General features: G+C 42.4%; 1 protein-coding gene across 3 annotated transcripts in view; it reads left to right on the top strand.

The window, feature by feature from the left end:
* Nucleotides 1-11733, top strand: part of LOC121895938 (membrane-associated guanylate kinase, WW and PDZ domain-containing protein 3) — a 42254-nt gene extending 30521 nt beyond the window's left edge. For all 3 annotated transcript variants that reach the window (XM_042409498.1, XM_042409499.1, XM_042409500.1), the window contains 7 exons: nt 266-329; nt 412-825; nt 5231-5431; nt 5514-5590; nt 5743-5889; nt 7467-7605; nt 8555-11733. In XM_042409498.1, the coding sequence (XP_042265432.1) occupies nt 266-329; nt 412-825; nt 5231-5431; nt 5514-5590; nt 5743-5889; nt 7467-7605; nt 8555-9681 (2169 nt within the window). In that variant the 3' untranslated portion in view covers nt 9682-11733. The remainder of the gene's footprint in view (nt 1-265; nt 330-411; nt 826-5230; nt 5432-5513; nt 5591-5742; nt 5890-7466; nt 7606-8554) is intronic.
* The last annotated feature ends 660 nt before the right edge of the window (nt 11734-12393 follow it).

Raw genomic sequence — 12393 nt, 5'->3', positions numbered from 1 at the left:
CGTTATTCTACAAAGAAGGAAACATTTGTGAAAAGTCTGAAAAATAAACATAATTGTGTATAAAAAGAATTTAGTTTTTCTTATGTCCTACAGAAATCATCTTGTGACACTTTCTTTGTGTTTAATTGGTTGTGCGTTCCCACTGGGACCAGCATCGTCTCCCAAGCCTTAAGTTAGCTCAAGAGATGAGCATCTGATTTTGAAAATGTGTGAAATTTAATCTAATTATCTCACATTTCGCTGCGACATACTTATGTGTTCACAGGTACAAACTGTTCTCCAGGAGCACACCAAACAGGGAGAAGTCATCTTGTTGGTTTACAGGGGAGGTAAATGTTTCACATTTGTTGTAGATTTTTATTAATTGCCAACCAAATTTATTCACTATTATTCTCTCTCCTTAATTATCAGGCATCTATCATTCAACCGTCTCCCCCGGCTCTATTCGGAGACTCCCCCCTCCTCTACTTCGCCCTCCTCCTCCACCTGTTGGCTCAGACAACTCCTCTATCCTCCCAGAGGCACTACCTGTGCCCCGTACTTCGATCAGCACCCCTCCCTCCCCGCTTCCCACACGTTCCTCGCTGATCCAGAGCACCAGTTTCTTGGAGTCGATTCCAGTGACCCTGACCATGGAGCCCAAAGACTGGATCAACACGGGCCTGGAGGACGAGGCGGCTGGTGTCGCAGAGCCTGATTCAGGTCTGGAAAGGCAGGGTGTTGAACGAACTCAGCCGCTCCGAGGGTTTGAAGTGGAGCTGAGGAGAAAGCCAGGAGAGGGCTTTGGGTTTGTCATTGCCTCTCAGGATGTGGAGAATGGCAAAGGTGAGAGCCAGCTACCTAGAGACAAATCATTTTGTGTTTCAAGTTAAATGCTTTGAATATATCAGATATTTTGATCATCCTTAGATGTCAGTAGACCTCAGCGGTGTATGTCAGAATTGGATGGGCAATACACAGCATTAGTTTTTAGTTTTCTGGCCCAGTAGAACCATTTGGTTATCTGCCCGGGGAAACAGGTTTTATTTGGATGCCCTTGTGAACAGAAGCACCATTAGGTAATTACAGATTAAAAAGTAGTCACCATGGCCACATGCCACCGGATGAGTCATGACACATCATGAACCCTTTTCTTGTAAAATGTTTTTTTTCCCTGGTTGATTTTATTTGCATTGTTGCAAGAAATCAGTTTTGGCATCCGCTGTTGTCAGTGACCAGTTTATTATGAACTGCACTTAAGCTGGCAAAATATAATTACTCAAGTGTATACTTTCTGTCCATATTCATTTAAAGCTAAATGCAAATGCATTTCTCACATAACCATGAGTGATGTTTGGTTGACGTTTTGATGGCCTAAACAAAATCTTTTTGAAAAATCTAACAAAACCAACTAGACACAGTTGTGTGTCATCCTAGGTCTCACCATCTCATCCCCCTTTATGATATTTCACACCGTGTTGGAAGCCATCAGGATAACTGAAAACAAATAAAAAATGCATGCAGGTACACTCACAGCTCACCTATTAATATGGCACTTCTCATCTCTGTATGACCTTCCCCAGTTTTTATAGGATCTTGCAAAGCCACGTTTTACTTTACACAATCACACGCTTACACACATTTGTGCCTTAGTTTCTGTGCCCGTACACATATATTTTGTTCCATGTGGTTGTGTTTGAAGAATAGGGTGATAGTCACTGAGGTCAATATTCAGAATCTCATGCGTGACGCCCGATGGTCTGGCTTATTAAGAGGTTTACAGGTTATAGACGGGTTTTATATGTGCTTGTGCTCTTTTTAATTCAATTTGTCCCCTGCAGAATGACCTTTTGTTGAAATTATCGCATAACTGAGGTCTTAGTCTGTCTTTCTCTGCTTTGACTTGACAGGAGGCTTGTTTATGTTCTGTCTGGGAAGGGAACACATCCTGCCTTTATTAGCTTTTAGTGAAGGGCTTATGAATAGCAGGTTATCCGCAGCATCCCCATGATGTATTACCCCCTCTCCCCTTCCCATGTCTTGTACTGGCTGCCCTCTGTTCCAGTTTGATGCAGTTCAATTTGCTTTATGGCCTGAGCGAGCACACATTTATGTTTTCATGGTGAGATTAAGGTTGTAGGTGCACCTGTCTCTGCAGCACCTCCCCAAACCTCCTGTCCCCACCGTGTCGTCGTTCTCCCCTTCATTTCACTCTTGTCACGTCACAGAAAGAGGTCCCCTCTGTCTCTCCATATCTCCTTATTTCCTCTATCATTTCCCCCTTCCATCTCTCCCTCTCATCAGTCTTTCTCTCCACCGCTCTTCCCTCACAAGCTCCCACCCACTCTCATCCCCCCTCTCTCTCCCTCTCTCTCTCACACACATACACACCCCTTTACTCTGCAGTAAAAGCGTCCAGTCTGGTTTTTCAAAAGATTAAAACTCTCCCTCTCTCTCCCTATCTCAACCTCCCTCCCTCCGCATCTCACCTACCTCCCGCTCTCTCCATCGCTCTCTGAATGCTTAAGAGAAATGCTACGCTGAACGTTTCCCTCGCAGAGGAGCAACAGAGGGGAAAATCCACAGAGGGACAGCGAACCTGTGTTTTAGCTTCCTGTTGACCGTCACATGTGATTCTCAACACCTCCAAGCTGCCTGACACGGGACTTAGGATTTTATTTTATTTTTTATGCTTTTCTGCGCATGCTAATCAAAGAGCCATGCTGGAAAGACTACAGTCTGCTTTGAAAACTGTGAAGGAGTCTAAACGTAATTATTCGCTCCACTTCTCGTTTCGTGTTTACCAAAAAGAAAAATGGGGAGGGATTGGTGCAGTGTTTACCGTTTAGGTTTGTGCATGAGCTAGAGGTTTTGAATTCTGTGTTGCACTCTGAAGTTTGCTCAGGCGGATGTTTTGACTGTGCTAGCGTGAAAGTTAGATGCACAGGCTCACATGTTCTACATTGTAGGTAATTGATCAAACTGATGCTGAGATAGATATGTTTTATGGTCATTTTTACAGTTTTACCGGCTGATGAAGCAGAATTTACAATGTTTTTAACCCAGTTGGGCTTAAAGCAGCACATGACATGATGTGGTAATAGTGTGTGTATTATAGCCATTAGTGAGCCACACAGGCAGCTAAATGAATGGATTTAACTGATGATATTAGCAGTGCTCTGCAGTGAGTCCAGCATGAACTAACCTTCACACACACTATGAAGGATCCTGCTCAAAATCAACAGTGATCTCTGCCGTCTCTGTCATGTAGTAGGCATCTGCAGGCTGCTGCGGGAAGGTGCATCTGAGCTGCAGAGGGGGATTTTTACAATGGTGGGGAGGGGGTCTGCTATCACTCCTGAGTAGTGATCAGTGCAGCACGTCAGAGGCTGGCTGGCTGGCTGGCTGCTGGGCATACCGCAGTGGGATTATTCTGGACAGGAGAACACAGAAAGCCAGAGGAAAAGACACTACGATACAAAGCAGTCCATTTGGATGCATCTGTGTGTAGTTTAAGTGTGTTGTCTGTTTGTGTATGTGTGGATGAGTACATCTGTTTCAATCCCTCTGCGTGTGAGTCACTCTGTGTGTGTGTGTGTGTGTGTGTGTGTGTTATTTTGCACATGAGTACAATAACACTGTGTGCGTGTGAGCATGGGTGTTGCATGTGTATTCATGTGTTTTGGCGACTGTTGACGTTTGGCTGATGTATTATGCATGATAAGAAGACTATTTGCAAAGCTGCCTTGGCTTTGATTTGACCTGATTGCCGTTTCTGCCTGGGTCACCCAGATTAGGCCCAGATTGGAGATGTGTCTCTGGGCTCTAAATTATAGGCTGCAGCTTTTAACTGGATCATCATTCCAATGTGAGTGACATACACTTCATCTCATATGGCATATTCCTAGCCCGCCAATTCCAATATTAATCTGTTAGCAAGCATTTCATGGCACCCTATAAAACGATTTTGTCATGCTATTTTTATCCTGAGAGGATGTAGACGGAAGAGAGGGTTACAGTATGTACTTCGGCTGAAAGAGAGTCTCAAAATGTTTATGCTGCCTGATGGGTTACATAAGGACACTGCCAAGACTCTAGAGGGGCCAGCTGTCACCAAAACACAGCATACTCTCAAAGAGGGGTCAGCGAGAGAGTAATAGGGAGTTTACTAAAATACAGAAAGAGGAACAGAAGATAGAATTAGACTGTCCAAGCTAAAAAACAGTAAGAAGCTTTTTAGTTGGCACAGGAGATTAATAGAAGCAAATTTATTTTCACGTGGCTCAATATTTTTCTCATCAACCTTAGACACTGACCAGAGTTAAGCCTTATTGTGAGCAATCTTTCCATAGAAAAGATAAGACAAATTGAGTTCATGAAGCCAATTGTCCCTCCTCACACTGTGGTTTGTATCTTCTTTTCAGTTCAAAAGTCAAATGAATCCACCAAACAGACGAGACGAGCGCACACTTGCAGATTATTTTTGACATTAGCTACACAGTCCCGTGGATAATAGCTCAGTAGGAGTGACATGTGGTGTGTTTTGGGGTGTCAGCGGTGCAGAAGCTTGGGAAAGATGGACAGCTTTTTCCCACACAGAGGAGAAAAATATTTTGTGGTGCCAGCATGTATTACAGTGTCTGTTTATGTGGGTTCTTTTTGTATGCCAGCGGCTTACTAATGCAGACAATTTGGGGATCCTAGAAGAATCACTGACGCTGTATAAACTGAACTGTAGATATCTAAAGTCTGCCGTTATGTGCAGTTTGACAGATTGGGGGTGTAAAAATATTGCTGGAAAGCTTGTGCTCCGTGACAGTTTGTTCTTGAGGATAAGACAAATTATTGAACAGCAAAGAGCAGTTCCTGATGTGTCAGCGGATGGAGGGATAGCTTGATAGATGGGAAGATGAAGTAGAGGAGAGTGTTTCAAGGAGACACTGGGGGAGGTGTAAAGAAAGGCTTCTGTAGGAAGTAAAAACAAAAAACGATCCGTAGCTTAATTACAGCTTGTTTTAGGAATTCTGGCACAAACTCTGGTGAAATAAATCTTCCTGCTTTTAGATTTATCTACATTTGACTCCACATATTACTCGCTGCCTTCAGTTAAAAGGAAAGCTCGGGGGGCTGAATAGAGTTTTTGTGTTCCAACTGCAACTTTAGTCCAATATGACACACTCAACAAGAAACTCAAGCAACAAGTCAATTAAAGTAGATGTAACTGTTGGATGTCTTTTTGTCCTCTCTTCAGCTGCTTCTCTTCTCCCTCACCGATTTGTGACGGTCCGGCGAGGCAGTCCAGCAGCCAAGAGTGGTCAGATCCGCCCTGGAGATCGATTAGAGGCAGTAGAAGGACGCTCAGTGGTGACTCTGCCTCATCGGGAGCTTGCTCAGATCCTCCGCCGAGCGGGAAATACTTTACGCCTCACTATTATCCCCCGTCCTAGTACCTGTAAGCTCAAGCAACCAGTAAACACACACATAGACGCTCTTAATTCTTCTTCTTAACTAACTTTTACCTTTATCTCTTGCAGACTCTTCAAGCCTTTCAGAAACCACTGAGTATGACCCTGGTCACAGAAGCAGAAAGGGTCAGAGGTCACGTCCAAAGGTGAGGGCAGCACCGTAACTTAGCATAACATCCTCTCTGCTCCTTTAAACATGATTCTACTTTAGCTCATCCTATCCAATGCCAGAGTATGATATTTCCTGCAGTGATGATTTGGCATCCTCCCTGTCACTCTCTTTGTCCTCGTCTTCCAGCGTGACTCCAGGTATTACAGTGTAGACCTGGATCGTGGCCCCTCAGGCTTCGGCTTCAGCCTCCGAGGGGGCAGTGAGTACAACATGGGCCTCTATGTCCTGGCACTGATGGAGGGAGGGCCGGCCTCACGGAGCCAAAGAATGCAGGTGCGTCAGATTGCTGTCTGTATTTTACAATATGTACAGTCTCCAATTGTAAAAAAGTGATGCAGTTTTGTATTCGGTCTCTTGACTTTGGAACAACCCGAGGAGGTTAAACAACCCCTTTTACTCTAAAATATTTGTATTTATTTCTCTCTTTTCTATATTTGATTGTATCATTTTCTAAGTCTCTACTGTTATTATTTATATAAGTGTTGCTGCTGTATGATAGCATGTGCAGTTGTGCATTGCTTAAACCTTTCACAGCACTACTTCCAACACACATTTGTAATCAGTGTTGATCAATAACAAAGTGCTTGTATTAACGTACCAACATGTCCCGTATTCTGTTCAGTCATCTTAAAAATGTGTTGGAAAATATGCAGATGAGGTTTACTTTTGCTAAACCTCTCCGAGTCAAAGCATGAAAATGAAAGCCCCTGAAAACCTGGTTTCAAATCTTACATTTGTCTCAATAACATTAAATATTCATGACTAAATGAGCAACAATTTTAGTGTTACAAGTGTTGAAAATAAACATCCTTAGGTATTATTTATTGTAAGTTTAACACTCAAAAACTCTACATATCTGCTTCCGCAGAGCTGTGTGGGCAGCCTGGCAACATAAGCATCACATTTTGATTCATATATCGCTAAATTCTGATTGGTGCGCAGAAGTATGTGACATCACGCTTCAAACCACCAAACACCCACAAACCAGTGAGATGAGCACAGACAAAAACACAAATACAGAAATCTCTCATTGAAAATACTTGTTTTCAGGGACTTTGAGAAGCTGCTTAAACTGCAGCAGGTGTTCTAAATGTGAATAATGTGACACAGTGACACACAAAATTAAATAACTTGAACTTGACTGAGATTAATTAGATGCTTAAAAAAAAAGAATGTCCAGATGCGCTTCAAAATAAAGATATTTGTTTTCCCTCCTTACCTTCACAACAGTTGCATATGGAAAAAACTATTATGATAAATAAAAGATGCAAAATAAGCTAGCAGGCAGGTGCAAGCTGTGCAAGATCTAAAGACTGTATGCTTTCCAGTCAGCCACACCACTAGGTTGCAGCACTTGTCCTTTAAAGGAGGATCAGCATTAATAAACACACATTGCACACACAATACAAAATGGCCAGTATATAAAATTAAAGAATATAAATGAATACAAACTAAGGATTTGGCTCCTACAAAAGCTATTTAAAAAGAGACCTTTTGTATTCTTATTACTAAATAAGAATACAATAGGTCTTTATGTATTCTTACATTCTTACACATTCTGACATGTCACAGTAAGAAAACAAAGGTATAAATAGTGAAATTAATGATGGCTGAATTCCCATTTTGCTGCTTCATTTTAATGGTACTACTGGCTCATTGTCACACAAGAACAGAGACATCATTGATGTTATTAGTAACACCTTTCCTTTGGTGACAAGTCAAAATGTCTGCTGTAAAAAGGGCCTATCTCAGCTACTTTTACAACATTATACTACTGAATGTTGAGCTATTTTGATGAGATAACCAATCAAAAGTGTAATGAAAGTTGTTTTTGTGATTTGCGGCTGCAGGTGAGCGATCAGCTGGTGGAGATCAATGGGGACAGCACAGCAGGGATGACCCACAGCCAGGCGGTCGAGCAGATCCGCAGAGGAGGCCACCGAATCCACCTGGTGCTCAAGAGAGGAAACGGCTACGTGCCTGACTATGGTAAGACAGAGTAGGAAGGTTTAGGAAACACCATTTGTTACAAGGAAAATTGTTAACATATATATATATAAGATTTAAAACAGGGAAACTCTTTGGCATGTGACGCGTTTGTCTTGGGTGTGTAATCTCCTTTCTTCTGCTTTTTCTGCGGGACTGATTCTAACTAAAATACCTTTTCACTCTTTATTCACTTTCCCCCTTTTAACCCATCTGTACCACTTTTACTTATTTTTTTTTACTTTCACTGTACCCACCCAACATTTTCCTCCTGCATTTTGGTCTGTCTTGCTTTTCCTCGTTTCATCTTCCAAACATTTCTCTCCTTTCTGCTCCGCTCCTTCCTTTCTTTTCTTTTCCCTCTTCTCTCTCTCTCTCTCTCAGTGGAGCTCTCCAGTTTGTCTCTATGTATGACCAACTCCAAGCTAGGCGAGCCTTGCTTCTATGTCATTGGACGGACAGAGAATACGCGGTTGGTAATGGTTCCTGTTAGTTCTCCCATTTTCTGTCTCTCTACATTCCTCTCCTCAGTCACCACTGCTGTCTCTGCATGTAGTGGAGGATACCTTAAAGCCTGTGTGCTGGACTCCCTCATTATAGAATCATCTTGATTATCAACTGAAGTAATAGCATGGAAATGTACTTTTTAATTTTGTAAGCACACAGTTTTATTTACAAAAAATATACTGTGTACTGAATATACTGATAATTTCTAGTGGAGGGTTATTTGAAGGTTGCACTAAAATAGAAAAGCAAATGTTGTTACACAAGCTGACCCAATGCACTTCAACAAAACAAACAAACAAAAAGATACTTTCTGGATTTCAGAGCTCTTTAATAACAGATTACATAATGCTATTTGCCAGAGATTTTGCTCTTCCTCCCTTTTACCTGAATATTCAGTCTGTTTTGTCCTCTCTCCATCCCCCTCCCATTCAATGTGTATCTCCAGGCCGTGAGCACAGAATCACCTCCCCCTCCCTCCTGCATCACCCCAAGGAGCAGGGTTTGGCTGCAGTAGAGTCCGCTGGGCGGAGGGGGCGCAGCTCCAAGCAGAAGAAGAGAAGCAGGTCTTCAGATGGACGAGAGAAAAGGAAAGGAACAGAAAGGAGAAGGAGACGACGGGGCTCGTGGGGAGGAGAACGCTCGGGTATACGAAGCCCCATCTCTGAGCCTGTGGAAGAGGAGGGAAGGCGGGGAGAGAGGTCTCGGGAGGCCAGGGAAAAGAGGAGGAGGAGAAAAAGAGAAACTCAGAGTTTACCCAGAGATGCCCTCAGGAGTTATGATGATAGCGACGCAGAACGAGAGAAGGTGAGGGGAAGGAAGAAGGAAAGGGAGAGGGGGAGAAGCAGAAGCAGAAGCAGAGGGAGGAAAAGCAGGAGCGAGGAGAGAGTGAGGAGGGCAGAGGATGAGCAACCTGAGCAAGAGGAAGAGCAGGAGGTACCTGCTGTTGAGGAAAGAGTGGAAGAAAAAGTGGAGGAGGTGGAGGAGGAAGTTGATGTAGAGAGAGAAGAAAGTGAAGAGGATGTTATCCTACCCATTCCGAATCCTAATCAAAAGCTTCCCAGACCCAAACAAAACTGGGAGGTGAAGTATGATGAAAACTGGGACATGGCAGCAGAGTACAGGGAACTGAGGAAAGTGAAGGAGCTGGAAGGTGAAGGTGTGAGGGAGCAGGAGAGGTCATGGGATGGGAATAGAGAGACAGAGTTGAGCGAGGATCAGAGAGACGATCACGCACAGAGTAGCGGGCACGTCGAGGGGCCTTTACCGAGTGTTGCTGCGATAGATGTGGTGTCACAGAGAAAGCCCTTCTCCTTCCTCACCTCCACACTGTCCATAGAGCAGCTCGGGGATGATGAGTCAGAGTCTGGAGGCAGCCAATCTGATGGCAGCGTGTCTGCTGCCAGTATCTCAGGCCTTTCTCTGGCCGCCACAAAAACAAACGGGCGCAGGGCCGTGATGCTGCCAGGCCCATGGCTCACACCCAGCCAGCAGAGGGTGGCTCAGGTCTTAGATGAGAACAGGAGCCCCGGGAGCCGGACAGGGCAGGGAAGAGGAAGAAGCGCTGTCTCTTGACTTCAACAGGGAATTAGAGCGTGCAGCAGCTGAATGATACCGTATCAGATTCTGTCAGTTTCACACTGTTAGAGCTCGACTTGTTTTTCTGCAGCTACCCACACTAACAACACTCACGTTTCTTCTCTCAGTCACTTTGATATCTACAGTAGTATGAAGTCATATTCTTTGTGCCTTTTTACAGCTGACCTCTGGCTGATGTTAAATGTCGATATTACAACTTGTAAATGGAAACATTTTATGTCTATTTTGCTGGTGAAACAACAGTGACATTGTCTTTTTTTTTAATGTTGCACATGTCTTTAAGTTTGCAGCGTCTGTGATAGATGTTTCCAGGACAACAAGGTATTTCAGACATCTTGGTTTAAACTACTTCCTATCTCTCTCTCACCTCTCTGCTTCTCTCTGGCTACTTTAGCAGAGTGTCGTCTTTTAAGTACCCCCTGTACGAAGGTACTGTACAAAGACTGCATAGACATTCACTTATACCTCATGAAGAAACTGAGCAATAATAATGCAACTGTCCAAGACTATCAGTCATCCACATCCACTGCGCCATGTCGATCTGGCCTGAGGGGAAACAGTCTAACATGTTTGTACATGACCCGTTTTTGTGTTATCACTACATGTGCACACTTGCCACGACTTGTAATGTTGTTCCATATAAATGAATATTTGATTGTGATAATGCAAATCCCTTTTTTGACAGCAGGTGTGAAATATATATTCTGTAAATATTTGTAGAGAAATAAATAAGAGGACCTATTGTAAATACTACACTAACTGGAGCCAAGCCCCGATTTGTATTACTCTATTGTAATACATCATGATATATATCTATATATATACATATATATATATATGCAGTATATCTATATATTACATACAACAACTACCCATTCATATTATTTATTATTGTGTGATGAGAAATAGTGTGGAAATTGGTATATAGCTTTCGTGAAGGCTCAAACTAAGAACTATATTGTACCTGCCCTATTCATAAATGAATGTTTTTGTAATATGCTGCTTGAGTGTGAATTAGGATGCTCTACTTTGTACCCTACTTCAGAAGTCAGCAAAAGATGCCAAAAGTATGCATCCGGTGTGCATATTTCAAGTACTGTTAATATTGTGTATCTGGTGTCAGAACAAAACCACTATCTATATTCTAGAGAGTGCCGTGCCCATTGTGCCACGTACAGTTGCCTTGGTAACATAAACCACCTTATCCTAACCACTTATTTTTCTTACTGTGAAACCCTTGCTCTGAGGTCTCAAATAAGAGAGGTGGGCGAGCCGTTTAGTAATTTCACTCATGCCAAAAATAAAAAAAAAAGGCCCTTACTGTAAATCCATAGAAAAAATAATAATCATAAGCTTCTGCAGAATCCGAGCTCAGTGTTGTGTCTGAGATGTCATAATAGCACATTATTTTCTTTTGTTCCCTTTTTTTTAAATTCTGTTAAGGGAAAAAAAAACAAAAAACAGGAGTCAAGGTGAATGGATACTGTGAGATGTTATTTTTCTATGAAATTATCTTTTTTGAAATACTCAGGTTTTCAGATACTTTGCTCTAGAAAAGCCATCAGGAGGTAAAGCTACAGAAAGGACTTCACATAATTTTCATAACACAGACCGGATTCATATTATTTAAACGTTGAGGCAATTGTATGTTCCTTACGGCAGCATTAGGAGACGCAGACTGTTATTTATTACCAGCCCGTAATTCTCTAAAGGTTGATGCTCTAAGTGAAGTCATTCCTTCATTTGTTCCCATCATGAACAAATCACACAAGTAAGACGAGTTGCTTGGTGTGCCCTGCCCCGTTTGTTTGCATTGCTGTGCCGCACAGACTGGAAGCACAGTGACCAAACCTTAAAATCCCCCCCAACCAATGACCATACAGTGTAGCTCGATAGCCTATATGTAAGACTTATTTTATAACGTTTGCTAATGTTCTTTTTTTAGACTTTCATTTCCCAAGGGAGATTATATGGCTGAACTGTAAACACATTCTAATAAAACTGCAAATAAACTGCTGAACCAATTTCCTCAGTGGTCATGGATGTCTTTCTTTTATTGCTTTTTTGAACACCAGAAGAGTCATGGACAGCAGATGGCAGCAAAATTATAGGCAACAGTATATTTAGGAAACAAGATGAATGTGTGTGTGTGTGAGTCAGAGATGTGATATTTTTAAGGATCCCATAAGATATTCAGAAACAGTTAGATATGTGCCTGAGAATAAATCAGAAGAAATTAAAGACTGGAAAAAAAGCTGCCCTTGGTTACGAATGAATGAGATCCATCAAGGGGTAAAAACCGGATCATTTTCCATAGATCAATTATTTAACCTGCTTTTTGCGAGAGCAGGGATTTTACATTTTCCAAAGCAGGGACACCACTCAGTCTAATATTAGTTTCCTATAGTGTACAGCATCACCTGTGTGAGATATACACGCAGAAAGAGAAGACAGGGAATATATAGCGTCTCAGTTCAGATATGAGCACTTAAGTACTGCCACTAAAAATAACATCGCTCTGAGGCCTGTCTTTCTCTCATGTTGTCCTAAGCCGCATCCTTCTGTTCAAGTCAGCTCAGACCCAAAAGAAAAAAAAAAAAAAAAAAAAAGAACAGCAAGGAAACCAAAGCTGCTCCCAGTATGACTGCAGGGTGACACTGACTTAAAGAAGTGGACTGAGGAGAGAAA

Source organism: Thunnus maccoyii, chromosome 4 (assembly GCF_910596095.1).
Source record: "Thunnus maccoyii chromosome 4, fThuMac1.1, whole genome shotgun sequence".
NCBI lineage: Eukaryota > Metazoa > Chordata > Actinopteri > Scombriformes > Scombridae > Thunnus > Thunnus maccoyii.
The sequence above is the reverse complement of the archived record's forward strand: the minus strand, read 5'-3'. Positions and strand labels throughout refer to the sequence as shown.